The sequence below is a fragment of the Pagrus pagrus genome (genome assembly GCF_965226575.1).
Source record: "Pagrus pagrus genome assembly, chromosome: 8".
Classification (NCBI taxonomy): Eukaryota; Metazoa; Chordata; class Actinopteri; order Spariformes; family Sparidae; genus Pagrus; species Pagrus pagrus.
In genome coordinates this window covers 21760372-21779542 of record NC_140192.1, presented here as the reverse complement: position 1 = coordinate 21779542, position 19171 = coordinate 21760372, and the positions used below count along the sequence as shown (strand labels likewise).

The 19171-nt window shown below is 39.6% G+C and overlaps 2 protein-coding genes across 3 annotated transcripts in view; both read right to left on the bottom strand.

Annotated features, from left to right (window-relative positions):
* Positions 1–2995, bottom strand: part of iqgap2 (IQ motif containing GTPase activating protein 2) — a 33856-nt gene extending 30861 nt beyond the window's left edge. The window contains exon 1 of the mRNA XM_084360392.1: positions 2659–2995. Coding sequence (XP_084216518.1) covers positions 2659–2704 — 46 coding nt within the window. The 5' untranslated portion in view covers positions 2705–2995. The remainder of the gene's footprint in view (positions 1–2658) is intronic.
* Positions 2996–4072: 1077 nt separating this feature from the next.
* The window catches only part of sv2ca (synaptic vesicle glycoprotein 2Ca), a 32026-nt gene continuing 16927 nt past the window's right edge, over positions 4073–19171 (bottom strand). For both annotated transcript variants that reach the window (XM_084360770.1, XM_084360771.1), the window contains exons 3-13: positions 16899–17079; positions 15680–15831; positions 10950–11083; positions 10371–10460; positions 9774–9884; positions 9604–9692; positions 9010–9174; positions 8264–8397; positions 7839–8045; positions 7439–7598; positions 4073–7305 (exon numbers count right to left, since the gene is read on the bottom strand). In XM_084360770.1, coding sequence (XP_084216896.1) covers positions 7122–7305; positions 7439–7598; positions 7839–8045; positions 8264–8397; positions 9010–9174; positions 9604–9692; positions 9774–9884; positions 10371–10460; positions 10950–11083; positions 15680–15831; positions 16899–17079 — 1607 coding nt within the window. In that variant the 3' untranslated portion in view covers positions 4073–7121. The remainder of the gene's footprint in view (positions 7306–7438; positions 7599–7838; positions 8046–8263; positions 8398–9009; positions 9175–9603; positions 9693–9773; positions 9885–10370; positions 10461–10949; positions 11084–15679; positions 15832–16898; positions 17080–19171) is intronic.

Sequence of the window (19171 nt, the reverse complement as noted above, 5' to 3'; positions counted from 1 at the left end):
TAGCGTGTTTTTTATGGTTCATCTTGTTAATTAAGGGTGTAGTACATCAAGAAACACATACTGTATGCATGCAAACACACAGCAGTCGGGTTATCTTCTGTCCATGGGTTAGTGGATATTACTACCTCTAAGGATGCCAAAAAAACTGGTTAAACCTGCTGATTGAGTTGCCTAAGTAATCCAATCCCAATACCCAGGAGGATGGCAAAATATTACTCCTTTGACACCACTGTCTACCATGACATAATGTTTATGATATTTTAATTCATCACACTCATAAATCTGTAATTCTTACTAACATGATATGCCTTATTTACTTAGAGTCTTTTGTAGCATTTTGCATCTGTAAACTGTACATTCATTGTATTTGAACTACATTGTGGAGCTCACGACAATTTTCCCCACTGGGCCAATTAAAGTACGTTCTATTCAATCTAACCTCTGTGGGGCTTGCCTGGATATTTTAAACCTCTCTGTCATTCTCTGTTAACTTATGTCTATTCATCAGCCATCTGCACAGACATTCGTTTGCAAAGTCTCAGTAGAGGCTTGACATATAATACTCACATGTGGGATGAGACACAGGCCAAACACTTGCACATATATATATACAGTGTACACCCACACAAAAATGTGGTGTCTAGCCAATTGAGTGAAATGCCCTAACTCCTCATGAGCACAGTATCCGGCCATCCGACAACAAATCAGTGGCCCAGCTGTGCAGTTGACATGGACGCAAATGTGTATGAACAGTCGTCTCAGAGGCAGAGCAACGCCAGTGCAGCCATTACACGCTACCTCTACTGACTCACTCACACACTTCCTGTAAGAGGTTGTCTGCACCGAGCATTATATTTAACCTTCAGGATGGGTTTGTTGTTTTAAACGTGTCACAGGATCACCAGACCCAAGTTACAGGCTGTATGATTATGAGTCATGCTTTTGTTTAGCTGAAGGGTTATTCCACCAAAGTTTTTCTTTTTCAAGGAGAACCACACATCAAGACCAACTTTGATTTTGGGTTGGCTCCATTTCACAGACAAATCTGGGAACTAGGTTAGTCCAATTTAAAGGATATGTTCACCCAAAACAGAAAATTCAGTCATTTATAGTTCACAAAAAATGTCTGGGGCTCCACAGCAAAAAAGCGTTGCAGCATTTCCTAAACAACTGAAGTCGGTGGGGACTTGAAAAATCAGATAACGATATACTGGCCGATACACACATATTTTTTTGCAATAATTCCTAAAATGCAGTTATCAAACACTTGTTACAAAGATATCTAACAAGAAGCAGAATATTATTTTGTTACTTGTTAAACTTTATTGTCCAAAATGTCTACTCCGCTGGGAATTTAATAATTACAAAAAATATCTTTTTCTGCATTATAAAATGTTTTTACATCAGTGCGTATCAGACAACAAACATGCCGATGCTGATATATCTGTGATGATCTAATATCGGCTGATAATATTGGCCAACCGATGTTTTGCTTGGGTTCTAGTTTAAATTCAAGTCTCCAGAAGCCCTGGGATCCCAAAGTGATTTGAAAAAAGATTTCTGTGGACTTTTAGACTTCCACCGACTTTCCATCAGCATGAGGGTGAGTACATTTTTATTATTATTATTATTATTATTATTATTATTATTATTATACTATTTTCATCCCACAAGGGGAAATTCTTTTTTTTAATTTTATTTGCCGTAATGACTGAATTTTAATTTCTGAGTGAACATATCCTTGCAGGGTAGAACTTGCTTTTGCACAATGTCAACGGCAACAAATTAAAGACAGCTTGATGGCCCTTAAAACTATCTCACAGCAACAAACTACATATAATTTGTAGCAGTTTTCCTAGGAGGCACAACTCTTTTGAATCCACATTCATCTATGAATACAGCTAGGGTAGTCCTGATGCACAACAACAGTTGGTCAATAAAATTCAATGGGACAAGTCGGAGGCAGAAAGATTGCAGTGATGACAATTGATTGGTGTTATCTCTTAAAGCTGCACTTTGCCCTCGGATGTTGGTCAGTGACAAGATACATAAAGTTACCTCTAACTTGGTCAGGAATTTTGCAGACTTTAGATGAGTCAGTGAGCACAGTTACAATCTTGACATACTTACTGAGTCGGTTATATATTTCTCAACAGCAGCAAAATCCCAAGTTAATGGTTAACCTATGAGAAAATGCCTTATGTGTAGACAGGCTGATATGCTGCCTACCACGATTAAATAAATAGATTAGAAAAACTGTGGTGCAGTTGGGGACAGTTTGAAGGAAAAGTACAAATCAAAACGTAACTGAATCAACGAGCGTGTAACCTCCTAACATCTACAGTCTGGACGCTGAACTTTGTACAGCTTTAATGTAACAACCAGTATGCAAGTCATTCATCTAAAAAACCTCACCCACTGACACGTTGTTCACTCTCTGACCACATTTCACTTCTATTTTGCCATTTTGTCAGGGGCTGCCACACCTACTGAGGTTATCCTGTCGTTCAGAGGAGCCAGGTGCTGCTGAACCACCTGCTGCTCATCAAACATCCCTGACATGACACTTGACGTTAGCTTAGATTCATCCTCTGTGCCTCACAACCAAGCAGATACCAGAGTTTACGATATTATTACTTAAAAAGACGTGTCACTTACTCCCATAGCGTGGCTTTTGTAAAGTGGAAGTTTCTTCATGGTGCATCTTGCGTCGTTTCCTCCACTTGTGAACTCGTGTGAACTGGAAATAACTTCAGCTAGCGTTACAGCAGTCAGCCAGCAGCCTCAGAGGATATACTGATATGAATAAAGTAACTGCTGTAGCTGACTGGGGAAAAAATGCCGAAAATGGGGCACAACGGTCCTCAAAAGTTTCATGAAAGCACCAACTGTCGGTTGCGGCAGACAATCCCCATGGTGAGCACTTCTTTGGCTTGACTTGTGAACAAAGTGTTTGTGTTATCTCGCCGCTCCCGCTGAGCTCAGAGGTGAAATGATTGACGGGACAGATTTAGCACCTTGCACCACCTGCTGGTCAAAAGGTAGCTCATGCTGCATTCACTGCCGCTGGGAAAAACGGGAAATACTGGCACATCACTTCAGTGCTGCTCTCATACTGTGGCTGTGCTGTAACTTTATTCTCCTCTTGAGTTGTATTTAATATTACTTTATTTTACGCTTCTATTTTATTTCAATCGCATTTTATGTTGTTTTTTTTAATATTATTATAATATTATAGGTTTGTTATGCATAACATAAAAACACAACACATGTTGCATAACAAAGGTTGGTGTGGCCTTTTTGTCTCTGAAATAAAATTCTGCCAGTTACATGTGGGCAGTTATTTATAAAAAAAATAACCATAAAAGTAATAGCCAAAAGTATTGTGCTGTGAAAGTTAATAATTTCAATGATTTATCCACTAGGTGGCAGCAAAAGTTTGAGGTTATGAATGGAAGACTCTGTAGGGAGCACAGGTGCATACTGTATTTGTTTCTCTGGACCTACACTCAACTGTCTGGTGTTTCTAATGTTTTGTTTGTTTGTTTGTTTGTTTGTTTGTTTGTTTGTTTGTGTTTACCTCATTTAATTTCAGTAAGACTTAATATTAGGAACAGTAACAATTCTCTGTATTGTATTGTACAAAACAATTCAACAACACCACAATACAACGATAGCCTCCAAAACATCCTTAACCATTTCAACAAAAACGGAACATTTTAACCTTCAATAAGATTTATTGATGGGCTGCATATATTGTGCTCTTCTATATTAAACTTTTCTTTACATTATAAGTTGATAACTACGTGTATTTTTTACATTTAGCTTTTGAAGTACACATTTGAAAGTACCAGTGAACGCATGCAATATATACTACTTGAATAAAGAGAAAAGACTTTGTTTGCATACATTTTTCATTAGTGTGTGTTTGTTAGAAAATACTGCAAAATTAGGATTTGTCTTGGTGTAAAATAGGTAAGTGGATTGATGTTATGCAGTATATAAGGAAGGAGTGTGGAGATAAATCTTATTCCGAGTTTAAGGGTTGTGAAACAAAAAGCGCAACATAATATGCTAGAGAACATAAATTTTATTATATATATGTTCAAAAGCAGCACAGTCTGCAATCTCTGCCTTTCCAGTTTCTAACATTATTCACATGGCATCATTTGGCAAATATTTCTTCACATATTTTCACACTTTTGGACCTCTGAACATACAGCTCAGCCACCCAATGACTGGCAGGCCCTTCACAATAAAACACACAACTTTATTCTCCACATACATTTGATTACCTCCATAAAATGGTAGAACGGAACTTACAAGAGAGATACATTCACATTTTTCCTCAACAAAAATCTGAATATTGCCATCATTTTTTGCCAGAGTAATTTACAATAAGAACACAAAGTTGAGCACAAAAGAAACATAAGTTTTCTTACATACATGCAAGTTTGAGCACACACACACATACATACACACACAGAGTAGCAGGTGAATAGGAGCTTAAGGCCAAGGACACACAGAGATGTACAACAGTGACACAGTAGATGGACTTATCGCTTGGACAAAGCAGGAGACACATGACTCGATCAAGGAGCTTATACACATATAACCCAGAAGTTCACCAATATCAGCTTTGATATGTACATTATTTACACTCGTGCATCCACACACACATACAGTACCCTCTCTTGTACACACACTCGCACACAAACATGAATACAGTACATATACAGTAAGCAATACCCAAAATACCTCAAACAAAACAGGAAATATAATTTCTCCCCAACATAACACAACAGGTAGATCTGCCTTCAATTAAGGTTTGAACACATCCAGAACCATACAGATCAATCCCTCTGTTAATCTTGCTAATCTTGCTAATGGCAACAGTCAGCAGCGTTGAATTGACACTTGGGGAAAGTCATTACTTTCTATATCAGTGCCTTTATTTAGAATCTGTATGCCATTCGTCTGCTTCAAAAATATTGAAATCACATGGTGAAAAATATCTGTTGCACAATAGCGACATATTTTTTATTTCTTTCCAAATGATTTTACAAAATCTGAGAAAAAGTTGGGTAAATGGAAATGGATGCACATGTACAGTACCACTGTGGAAGCCTGTTTTTGTTGTTGTTGTTATTGTTGTTGTTGTTGTTGTTGAGTAACCTAAACAGAGCCAACTGCAGTGCAAGGGCAAACTACCTCTACGCTGCAATCACAGATATCACAAATACAGAAAAAAGCAGGAGGACACTGGCTGTTAGCCACAGAAAATACAATCCACAAAAGGCTGAGATCAACTGAATTGTTATGTCAGGTATATCTGAAAAATGTCAATCACAATTTTAAATTTTTAGAGGTATTTTAACACTTTGCAACATGATATTATTATCATTATCTTTAGCAGTAAGCATTGAGGTTCCAATGTTGAAAGACAATATACATAAAATCTATTACAAGGTAGGTCATGTTTTCAAGTGTGAGGTTATGGCAAAATTAGATTTTAGACTGGATAAGTCAAAACAAATGACAGAGCTCAAAATTATCATCTAGTTTTGTATTTGTTTCACATCTTCAAATGGAACTAATATAATATGTTAACATAACAGTAAACATACTATATTAGTTTTTTCCAAATAATTTAAGATAAGAAGCCAAAAAGTCTCCTTACGAGACATTTTCATCATTTCTGGCAACAATTAGCCCTCATAGTGAGGTGGTTGGTCATACATGGTAACTTACACCATTTGATCATTTGATGATTCTTTGTTACCTCTAGTAACAAACTGATTATTTCTATTCAGGATAGGAAAAGGCTCACAAAAAATATGGCTGCTAAACAAAAGAGATGAGATGTGGAGTAAATTCGCACCCTAACAAAATACGGTATTGGCCACATTTTTCATATATATACACAAAAACGCCATGATTATTTTATCTATTTACTTCCTATTCAGTTACTGCCATTCCTTTTAACCTTTGGACACCACACGACTATGAGCAGACTGCTCCAGTTAAGGAGAGGCACATTTAAAAAAAAGGCCATTCAGTATTTTTGAAAGGAAGCAGCATGACATGTCATTATCGACATCACTGCCACAAGCAAAATTCAACACAAAGCTAAATCAGAAGGAGAGCTCATCAGAGAGCCTTTGTTCAATAATACAACACATGGAAGGGAACCCGGAGTGACAACATTTGGATTAAATGAATAGTTCACCATTTCAACTTCCCCAGTAACACAACAGAAAATATAATTAACAGTCTCATACCAACATAATATACAATTATTGGTACAAGAAATACAGTTTTTCAATATGGCCATTTGATTCTTGGTTGGTTGGGTAGGAAATGCAAAGGGCTTGGTGAATTATCCACTTTGAAAAGGTTGCGGATGTCTGAGCAAATGTCATGTTGAGCAAAATACTGTTTTGTGTGTACAGTAGAATGGGGAAGAAAGTGTAGGTATATGTAAACATCAGTCTGTATTTGCACATAAAGTATATCTGTGTGTGGCTTTAATCAGTGTATTTGTGTATGTTGACTTTCTGAACACTGTCTACAACATGTCCTGTGTATGTAGGTCCTGTGGGCAAGCCAGCTGTCATACAGCTGTGTCGTGTGACCGCTCTGTCTGATCATCTATTCCCTACGTTGTCACACAGCAGGTTGGCTGTGCTCATTACAGCTTGTTTTTCACTTTTCTCCCCATCTGGCTTGTCTTAATAAGACTGTATCAATATTAAAAGCTTTGAGCTTTAGCCATGCAGTGACTCGACTGGGGTTCTGACTGCAGCTGGGAAAGTGCAACCCGTCACTGAGCAAACTTCACTGAAGTCTTAGTACCAAAACCTGTGCAAACGCCAGTCTCTCTCATTTGAAGTCTCCTGACAATACATTCACAAAATGGCTGAGCTTATTATTGACTTACGAGGAATCTAATGATTTGATTTGTATGATAAAAGTAAAACACAAGCGCAATGTGATTAATACTGTTGAATATGTGTGAACCAAGCCATTTGCACTCCCTGCTCAACACTCCCTGGGCTTCCTCTTGGATTCACCCAGGTTCTGTCCGGGTTGCATCCCAACTGATGAACCCCAAGCTGGTGTTACATGAGGACATTCGCCCTGGTGTCAGGCAACCGGAGTCCAACCAGGCCTCCCCCAACGAGCACAGACGAGGCCATTAGGATGGGGATGGCCTTTGTGATGCCAACAAGAGAGCCAAATATCAGGTTCCCCAACACTGCAGCCAGCTTACACAGAGCATTGCAGAACCCAAAGCCAGTTCCTCTGGGGAGGAAAAATCAGGAGGAGGTAGAGAGAAAATGTGTTAAAGTTGACTGAATCACCTCTGTGTTTCTTTGTGCGTGTCAGTCCATTATATGTAAATCCTAAACAAATATATAAGCCCGTATGTACTCACCTCCTGACAGTAGGGAATGACTCAGTTGTGACCACATCCAAGGAGTTCCAGGCAGAGATGCTCAGGCCGTTGTAAAGGCACAACATGAAAATCATCATGGACTCACTGGTGCCGAACCACAGGAAGAAACAGCTGATGCCTGAAAGGACCATAGAGCCGCCTGATGGACATACAGGGGCACACAGAGAAAGAGTGAAGGAGCGAGAGTTAGTGCTAAGTGACATTCAGGTGACTAATGTTCAACTAAATCATTGAGTCTCATCAAAATTGCCTCTCATACTCAGTGATGGATGTCTCAGCCAAAGCATGAATCATTTCAACATCCTACAGTCAATGTGAAAAACAATAATTCAAGTGCACACACAAACATGAACCTTACTCTTATAGCCTCCATTCTTACCTAACATGGACAGACGCCCAATTTTGTCCATGAGAAGGGCAGACACAATGTTGCCGGGCAGAACAGCCAGAGTCCCAAGGAAATTGATGAAGTAAACCCAGTAAGCGCTGTAGTCATCATCAAACGTCATCTGGCATCCTATCTTGTTGTGGCTGAATGTGCTGTTGATCACCTCTGTGCCATCTATCAACTTGGATTCGTCGATGTCTGGCCAAAGAACACAAAAAGAAAATACAACTTGGCAACAATAAATCACAATGCAGTATGTTGTTGTCTTGTCTCACAGCTGTCTCACAGCAGACAAAATGTTCTTTTTCACTGTGACACAATTATAGCTGATGAATCTAAGACAGAAAAACATACCGCCCTAACTGTGTATTTATGTCACAGTAAGAGTTTAAGAATCTTTAATCTCAATATCTCACCTGTGTTGAAGATGAAAGCATCAATGAAAGTACAGTTACGGAAGAAGGAGCCCACCGATGTCACATCATCAAAGTAGCAGTTACGAAAGGTGGAGTCAATGAAAGTGACAGACTTTAGCTTCATATTGATGAATCTGAAGAAGCACAGTATGATAGTTAGAGTTTAGTATCATTTTAACTGCAGTGCAGTAACATCTAACCACGCTTGATCCAAAATCTTCTAATTTAGTTTGTATTGTATAACCAGCCCAGTTGCCAGAATAAATATAGTCATTGTACGTTTCTGCAAACCATAAACAAGTTGAATTGGCATGTTTCATATGTATCATATCAACATGTCAATACCGTCAGGATATTCTCATGCCATTTCTGTGTCAAGAAAACTAGATATTTTTAACAAGATGCTGTGACATTTTGCAGTCATCTTTGGGGTACAAAACACAGAGTATGTAAAGCAAAATGAATTATATTTTCCTAACTTAAACCAAGTGGTTTTTGTGCCTACACCTAATCAGACCTCAACCACAGTGATGTCACAACACAAAACTGAGAAATTGAAACGTAAAGAAACGTAAAGTTTTGATAGGTGTGACGCCTTTCCAAAACGTAATATTACAACATTTATCCTGGCGATTGGGTTAGTACAAATGCATTCATGTTTAATTGTAAGATTAACATTATGAATTTAACAATTATTACTGTGATTTTACATCCACTAATGCTGCTGGTAAGTTGACTTTTCCTACCTGTCATTGATGAAGAGGCCATTTTTGTGTATCTGGTTCTCCAAGGTAAAGTTGAAGGTGAAGTCTTCGATGCGTTCATTGCTGTGGATCTTCACTTTAGAGGCGTACTCATCTGCCTGAAGGTGTTTGATGACATCAGGGAACCAGACTGACAGGCCGTAATACCTGCAATCAGAGGGATACAGTGATATCAGAATATCAAAAATAAATTCATCAGCCGAATAATGTTGATTTTAGAGTAAGATCTGGCTAAACATAGATAGATACACTGTTAAATGTGCAGTCAGACAGGCAAAGAGAAGACCAGGAGACAATTGTGGTTTCTGTTTGATTTTACAGAGTGATTTCAGGGTGTTTTTCAATCTCTGGCTGCTGTCACTCCTATCTTTTCTCCCACTGAGACACCAATGGACTGGTATTGATCCAAAGACTGTGATTGATTTCGAGACCATGCAACTTCTGCACAGCACAGAGATCGAGCCGAAAGAAACGCAATGTGGCCAAAAGCCTGATTGCCTAGTGCTATTATGTGACTGGAAAAATTAGACTTGTCTCATTTGTCAATGGCACAAATGACGTCAGAAAGAAGCTCACCCGAAGGACAGTGTGAACCACACTATGGCTAGTCGCATCATGTTTTCTCGCATAGGGTAGTTGAAGCACTTCATGAGATTCAGATAGATCTGAAGAGAGACGATATTTGTTAAATTTTATGTGACAAAAATAGAAATTTGGTGCAGTAAATAGAAATGAACTTATTTTACCCCATGTATTTCAGCTTTTATCCTAAAGAAAAATTTGGAAACTGGGTTGCCCGACTCTGACTCCATTTCCACCAGTTCATCCAGCTGTTTGGGGATCTTGATCCTGTTTACCTGGGAAATAATACAAGAAAAAAAATTATGATTACAGCATAATACAACAGGTGTAGTCTACTGTACATTCACGCTACATTCTACTCTCATTTCTTGACATCACCATGTTTACATACGCAATCAATTTCATGGATCTTACTTGTTTGAGTGTTTTGTATTTGATTATCTGATATGTATATTAGTACATAATATGTGTTAAAAATCATCTCAGAATCAAAACTGTGAATGTAAACATTGTGTAATGCTGTACAGTACGTGATCAATTCAAGAAACGTGTTGACTAAGAGGCTTTCCCAGAGTGCAGCTCACGCAGCAAATAAGCCTGAACGACATAAAACAGCTTTCAGAACCTTCATGATTCAGATATGATCCTGTATGGTGAAAGCATTAAAACCTGTCCCAGCTGTGGCAGGATATAAGCCTCTTTGCTTTCTTAAGCATCAGGAAACCCTGCCAAGACAGCGCACAGCAGAAACAAACACTCACGGTGAAGACTTTCTCCGGTTGCCCACGCGCTCTCATGTTGGTGTCGTGGATCTGTTTGAGGATCATCCAGGCTTCATCATGCTTCCCTACCTGACAGCAGGGAAAGGGAGAGGACGAGATACATTTATGGGATCAGCACCAGCCTCACTTACTCAGGGACAGCATCAGTTCCACATTTAAAACTGTATATACCGCACATAAAAAAAGTTCTTTGATTTCTCAAAGATGGGTCAAAATGAAGAGAGTCACGACAACAGTGACTCATTTCGCTTCAAAGGCTAATTATACTGTCACGGATCTCCAGGCTTCTATTTGTTGGAGATAAGTATAAGCCCTCCTCCAACAGTTTTGAGTGACTCACACTGTTTGGTCTGATCAAACATCTGTTGGAAAATGTCCAAGTACTCTCAATTTGCCTGATGGATTATTCTAGAGGTGTTGAATGTAAAATTGATAAGCGTAAAACACGTGGTGACAATGACACAGCACCCTCAGACAGCACGGTGTTGAAGGGAGACATTAGAACAGTTTCAGTGTTATTATTTCTTTAGCTGTAATAATTAAAGAAAATACCGTTACCTCAAGGTAGAACCTGGGGCTTTCAGGCATGAAGGTGAGTGCCACCACAGCACAAACACAGGGCAGGGCACAGACGACCACAAACACCCTCCAGCTGTGAAACTGGTACGCTGACCCCATACTGAAACTCCAACCTGCAAGTGGTGGCATACAAAACTAATGAAAATCAGGTCTTGGAAGTGGTTTGTAAAGTTGTATACAAGTCTAGGTAAGGTACATAAACTAAAACTGATATGTAAAAAGATTGTACAAGTGAAAGTTAATAAGTCAACATAATTATGGCAATTATGTTGACTATTTTTGGCCACATGGGGGCAGCATAACAAGCAGTTATTGCAACCTTGTAATATTATCACTGTATAATGTTTTAGTGGTGAACTGTTGCAGCAAACAGATCTTATTTACACAGCAGATATGGAGAAACCAATGAAGTCCAATATGGATTCTCCAACCTCTGTTTTTCAATAAACATTAATTCATGTTAATTCATAATCACGCGCATAACATTGCTCCTGATTAGAAACCTACACTTTCCAAAAGCATCTGTTCTTAAGCGCTTGATTTAGCCACTTGACTTGTTGTACAATTGATAAGAAGATAAGATAATGTGCAATTCATTCCCAATCCAAAGAGAATTGGACAAGAACAATGACTACAACACCTGTAATGAAGGTTACTGTACATAGCAAAGAAGAGAGCTGTGTAGCATCAAAATGCTTCAAAACACGACACTGACGAAAGCTAGACTAAGCTCAAACCACTAAAATGTGACTAAAACTAATGTACGTTTTCGACAAACACTAAGACTTAATCTAAATCAAAAAGTAACTAAACAAAAACAGTGAACTAAAACAGGCTAAAAACTCATATTAAGTGACAAAAGTGAATCGCAGAGTCAGGCGATGCTACTCGGTTCATCACTATGAGTGATACGTTTTACATTATAAATCATCAAATTACATAATTTGATCTATTGTTTTAGTAGTATATGTTGGTGCCTTACTTTAATATAAAACATTAAGGTGACCCTTCAAATAATTATTTTTCTGTAAACTTGATGAATTATACACTAATGCTCATTGCACCATTTGAAGCCATCAGGTTGCTATTTAGCCAATCTTCCGCTCACAGGGGCATAATTAAAGCAAATAGGATTATTTAATAAGTCTCAAAATGATGGAAGCAGTGAGTAAATAATATGAGTTGTAGTGTAGATACTACTGTATATCCCTGTCAGAGGGGGCCACTTGATCTGAGAGGCTGATTCCAATGTGTGAATCTTATACGGCAAACAAAAAAGGGGGCGCAAATAAAAGATGGCATTTAAACGAGAGCACTCTGCAGCTGGAGCAGAGTGATGTGTTAGCTCAGAGATGAATGGCTCTGCAGAGGGAGCTGAGAGAAGTGCACAGGGACGGGTTAATTGAATGTGTAGGAAAGGAATTGAGTGTTTTCTGCTAAGTTAAATCTTGTTGCACCTGATCTCAGCCCACAGGCACTCTCCTAGACTCATTAATCATTGTAACATGCACACACACACACATATATACACACATGTAGAGACGCTCTCACAAGGGTGGTGGTGGTGAGGGGGTGCACGCATACACGCACATACACAAAAAAATGGTATCTACATAGAAAAAGCAGAAATTGCCAACAAGAATTATCATATACAAATGACACTGATAGAGTTGACATAATGCCATAATACTGCAAACCCACCCACACATATTATCACGCATATACACACATTTACATGGAAAATGATATGCTATAAATTTGCCTTTTTCTTTGGCAAGGGTTAGTGTAAAGAGGGACTTTTTATATTGTAAATTCACAAAATAATTGTGGGTAATAGTGGGTAAAGAAAGTATAACACAGGTAACTCAGGTATAAGAATTTAAATGTTACAGTGTAAAATAATGCCAGAAACAGCCAGGATGCAAGCAGAAATGTGCTGCATATAGATCTGTGTTTGTGCTCTCATAGACTTCATTTTTTTAGAATTTTTGGGAGGAAGCACAGAACGGGGTTGCCGTGTCAGTCGTGACCTCCCACGTTTCTCGACAGATCGTGCCTCATGGAGATGCTGCTCCAAAGGGAATAGCACCATTATCCATCAACGAGCGTAGGAGGGGAGTCAGGGGGTGGGGAGGGGGTTAACACTAATGGTTATGCCAGAAAACGGCTGCTTGGAAGTAATCTCACAGCATATTAAAATCCAGCTTTGAAAGCAATGCACATCAACAGCTAAAAACAACTATTTTCCAAAGGGGGGGTGGGCGTCTGTCGTAAGTGGTGCACATGCATCCAGAGACCACAGAGATGGAAATGTCTCAGTAGAAAGCAGAAATCAGTGATAAAATACAGAAAGGGTAAATGTAAAGCAAAAATCTGCAGAGGGAAAAAGTAGAAGAGAAAAACATTGTATGATGTATGATAATATATAATGTTTTCATTAGCCAGATTAAAGTTCAGCTTTTGTACTGAGTCACAATCTTATACCTGAGACAACACACATTGGCAATGAGTCTATGATTGGGTTTCACTCTCATAGTGTCTTTTGCTGGGCAGTAGGAGTAATGACTTTCGTAGACGACGTCTCGTCTGTGTGTATTTCTCTGAGTCCCTTTATTTATTTCCCTGTCTTTCTCCTTGCGTGTGCGTGTGCATCCGTGTGTGTGTGTGTGTGTGTATGGCTGGAGTGACTCTGGAGTGAGAGAGAGAAGTAAAGACAGAAAGAGACAGAGTAACAGAGAGAGAAAGGGAAGGAGTTGTTCAGCAGTGATTGCCTTTTCTACAGAAATGTAGCGTGGCTTCCTGCCCCTCGGGGTTAGTGTTTCACCCATGCCATTGGAAATCTCATTACAGGGATTATGTACATAATTGACTAAGTCTATGGATGAATGAGTCAGCAGTGCTACACTACTCCCAGGCCTCGATACTGTAGATAGATAGATAGATAGATAGATAGATAGATAGATAGATAGATAGATAGGTAAGTAGACAGACAGACAGACAGGCAGGCAGGCAGATAGACTACAAGCATAAAATGAATTTGTTGATTTACTTAATCCCCTTCAAGGCCTTAATGCCTTTCAAAAAGTGTAATTAGAGGAGTTACAAGTAATTGACAACGATGTGAAGTTCACTGGGGGACATTTAATCTTTAATCTGTAGATCTGAGCAGTGTCTACTGAGGTTACTCTCGTCTTCGGCTCGCCTGACAGCAAGTAACTCATCAAACTCTCCCGTCAGAGGATCTGTGTCTGCCGAGCAGACCTCCTTCAGGGCCCCAGCTGTGAGTCTGGCAGGGGGCTTTTGGGAGACATTAGCAGTCAGCGAGTGGGAAGATAAACGAGAGTTCTAGTGGTGCGTTCAACACCAGTGCTGAGGTACTTGTATCATAACCTGATACCTTTATGTGTTTGTTCAAAGACATAAGAGTATCTCTGCAGGAGGCCTTTTTGCCGACACATTGGAGCACTGTTGGTTGCAGGCACTGCAGCACTTTAGGGAAAACATAAAAACCACTGGTGAGCGCTGGGGTATGTATGCAAGACACGTAGTTCCCTCTCAGAGAGAGAGAGGCAGAGTAGTAGTGAGTGTCAGAGAGAATAAGAGCAAAGTAAGGCCACTACCATCCCTTCAATACCATATCAGCAGATCTGACAGCAGAGTTTCTTCAAGAAGACTTGTTCTGGGTTCTGAGGGTTTCACAAGTCTTTCACCAGTGTGCTGCTGTACATCCATGTGAGCAGATCTACAGCAGTGTGTGTATTTGTGCATGTGTGTATGCATCTCCTTACATGTAAGAAAACTCAGAAGTCCTTCATCGGAAACTGCAGCATGTGTGTTCTCATGCGCCTTTCTGTGTGTGCGTGTGTTCACCCGAATGACCTCTTACAATGTCAGATGTTATTGCCTCCAATTTTCCTTGAGGAAGACCGGTATGTGGCTGCAGCCCAGTAAAACATCATCCCCGCCACTTACAGCAACTAACACACACACACACACATACACACTGTCTCCCTCTCACTGACGTCACAGGTTGGCTAAAGCATGGTCTGGCCATAAATCACCTCTAGCTGTAGCTTTGTCCTATTAGAGCAAGGAGAAAAACCTAATTATGCTTGATCAAGAAGAACACTCTGCGGAGACAGAGACTGGGGAGAGAGGAGAGGTAATAAAAGGAAGGACAGAGTTAGACAGAGAGATGGGGAGCGTACAAAACAGGAGGAGAGGGGAGGCAGTAAAAGGAAGGGACAGCAGGTTAAGAAAGCAGGAAAAGAGGAGAGAAAGCTCAGTCCCTTCTTTTCCTTTCTTTTCATGATGAGCGCAGCCGATATCTAACGCAGTATTGTCATAAATCACAGCTCCCTCTCTCCCATGGGCCTAACTTCAACCTTTGAGCATGCATCTATGCTATCTAAATGCGTACGTTAATCTCTTAACCTCTGCCTCTCACAGCCCCCAGCCACTCAGACCTATTAAGTGATTGATTCTCATGGCAGGGAAACCAGCACGTCGACCCGCAGCAGTGGGGGAAGCCTTACAGTTTTGCAACCTGTAGTCAGGAGCTTAGCACAAAGTCACATTGCCAAGCTTCTCATCAGTGCTGCTAAATTTAATCCTGTTTAGGCTTTCACTAGATATCATTTCTTCTTTATCATGAAGTTCAATCCCAATCCAAAAACTATAGTATACTGCTTTTTAACTGATAAACTCACCATAGTGTGGTATGATGGCCCAGGCCATAGCAGATGCATAGATCTCTCCAATCATCCAGAACATACACAACCAGCTGAGGTGTTCTCCTCTTTTCTCCCTGGACAACACCTCTGCAAAGAAGGAGAAAACAATGGGCACAGCACCTCCTATCCTGCAAGAACCAGAGAGGATGGGAAAGTTAGTGGGAGTGACACAGATAGAAGCCAAACCAGGACAGAAACACATCTTTATTTATACTTGTATTTTACATCTTTCACAATTGCTTTTGCATGCTTTGTCCCAATCCCTGAGTTCGTTCCCTGTTTTTGTTCCTGCTGTTGAAGAAGATTTGCATATGAACATTGGTAAAGTGTTTCAGGATTGTTTTCCATTTAAATAGAATAAACTGAAGGGTCATTGCTAAGATTAAGAAGGAGACCAAGTAAGCAAAAAAAAAACATGCACAACTAAGCATATCTTTTTAAACATAATACAAAAAAAAATGTCAGTGCCAGTTCCTCATGAGTCAGGGGCACAGGTTGCATTGGCAGTTTGGACAGCCTTTTCAATTACTCTAGAGGTCTCCGGGGAGAGTGATGCAGATGCAATTACTGAATTAGCTCTTAAAGGAACAGTTACACTGCCAGGGGTGAGGATATAATAAATCAACGTCTACACCATTTTTCTATGCAGGAAGAAGATGAGTTTTCATTCTCACATACTGGTTTATTTTTAGAAATTCTAAGACGGCAAGAATGTACATCGAAGTTCATTGGCTGTTAATAGTTTTTACTGCTCTGCATTGCAGCAGCAGGAAGAGATGACATTTATTCAGCTGGAAAGGAAACTTAGGTAGATAGACAGGTGTATTAAACCCTTTATAGTAAGAGCCAGAAACTACTTTTTAAACATTCTGTAGAGCAGTGACAGAGAAACAGGCTTTAAGTATACGAAAATATAAATATTTAATAAACAATTACTTGGTGAATGTCAAAAAAGGGACTAATAATTAGAACCATGCCTACGGAAACAACTATTAATTAATATATTAATTCTGTACTCATGCTGATTCCTGGTGCAGAGTTGTTGGATATATACTGTATATATTCAGATCATCCAAAAGAAGGAGATTCTGAGGTTTTATAGTGTACCTTTTAACTTGACTTTTCACAAATCATTTAAACTGATGGCTTGGGATCCTCGCCGGCCCCAAAATGACCTCCACTTTGTCAGACTTACCCAAAGCCCGCAAAGAGACGGCAAACGAGGAATAAGCCGTATCCCTGGACAAAAGATGACAGGAAGGCGAAGAAGCCGTTCGTGGACATGCAAATGAGGAGGCACTGTCTTCGTCCTATTTTGTCGGACATCCCGCCCCAGAAAAATGCTCCCACCATCATTCCCAAGTAAATGACACTGCCTGGAAAAGGGGAGAGTGGGGTCTGAGTTTAGTTTGCTTGAATAAACATTATATTTATCACATCTCAGCATGCACAAACGTTTGCAAGAGGTTGCCTGTTTTTGTAAATCTAAGACTTAACCGAGATTTGGTGAATTGGTCCAAACAAAAAATGATTCAGGCCTCTCATCAGCTATGAATGAGTCACCTCCCACAGTATTTTTTTTACATATGATTTGCAAGATTACCCTGACAAAATTAGCTTAATTTGGCACACAGCTGCCTATTTACATATCCAGCAGTTACTGGCCACCCAGCACATTTCAGTCAAATATGCACTTTCCGATTAGTTCTGTTTATTGTCTCCACTAACTCCTCGGGGAAATTTCCAGCTCTTTAGCGGCTAATTGTGTGAACTGTGTTCACCAGCTAGTTGCTAACTTTGACAGCTATTTAGGGTTAAGCAGATAATATTGCCTAGAGTGGGTGTTCATAGCTTTTCCACTAAAAACAAAACTATAAGAGTGGTGACAGAAAAATCAAAACAGTAAGGTTATGTTAATGTATTCACATTTTCATACAGTTATGGATTTGCACACCAGAGCTTCCTAGAAAGATTTCTGCTGCAGCTATTTTTATTTCAGGCAAAGAAGAATTATGTGTTGTTCTCGCAAAGCGGCAAGAAGTTACACTTTCCCCTCCTGCTATCAGTTTAAAGCCATGACCTTCACAGATTTGTGTTTTTTATTCTCATAATATAACCCTTTCACCAATAAAATAGTTCTCACTGAAGTAAAAGTGAACTTAGGGGATGACATTTTGAAAATATCACCCTCTAAATTATCCAATACTGACTCTTAGCCAAGAAGTGTTTCAGGAATCGTGTCCTCTAAATGTGCCTCCGCTGGCAAATGGCGAAGTGTCAAATTAAAATATGGAGCAACATTAAGCTTGTGCTTCCAGGATTGCTGAGGGTTCTTCTGTGAATTGCAAGTTATGTTGAATGACTGACTCCGTATTGAGCTTTACACTTACAGGTGATCATGATGTTTTAAAAAGGGGAAAACTGAATGCTGTGTTAATATTACTCAAAATGCGTTGTAGTGAAACACAAACATTCTCCATGTTAGACCTATACTTTCTTCAATTATAATGACATGATGATAGTGCTGCATGTACACTTTTCAAATTAAAGGTGTAATTTGTAAAATATGGCTAGAAATTGAAGGTAGCTCCAAAAATAGGACGCAGCACATCACCAAAGTAACTGACAACTGCTGCTCTGCTGGCTGAAGCTAGCTACCGTTAACAAATTAGCTCATGTCTCAGTTAGCCATGAAGCCAGCAATCATAGAGTTTGTCTGGATCGGGACCTCAGATCACAGGGGGAGTCACCATGTGCGACGGGGCTCAGCTCAGATAGATTTGGCAGCCTGGCATAAGAGTGAACACGGCTGGACACTAACTGGGACCGAACACAGCCTCCAAGACTGACTGAGGATAATATTTTGATATCATGCTAGTTGAATCAGGGATTTATTTCAACCAAACCAGAGGTGATTGTGCAAAGACCAACCAGATTGTGTTGGTGAGTTTTAATTAGGTTAGCTTGAGTTTGACTGAAGTGTTTTTTACGATGAGTTAAGAAAGTAATTAAGTCTGTCTTAGCTTGGTAAAGGAGAGGCGTATGGTTGTTTTCTGCTTAGTAAGGAAAATATACGTAAACGTTTATACGGTACTTTCTTGACATTTTGTGAGTTTATTTTTGTCCATGTATGGCAGCTGGTACATATCTGCTAGCTGAAACTACAGAGACTGATCAGGCTATCGCTTTTTGCAGTAGGCTATAAAGTGGTATTACCGGACAGGACAGGACGGACCAGGGCTAGCTGGTTAGCATACTAGCTTCAGTAAACATCACAGTACATGGACGACTTTGAGTCACTGTTGTTTCCTCACATGATTTTAATATCTTACAAATTGTAGATTCCAACTGCTCCGACTGGACCCTAAAAAATGGTACACTGACTGATGTAATCGAACCTGACATCCAATTAAAAATCCCTGGGACCCAGAAGACTCTAACGTTGGTAAGTAAATACAGTGTGTAAAA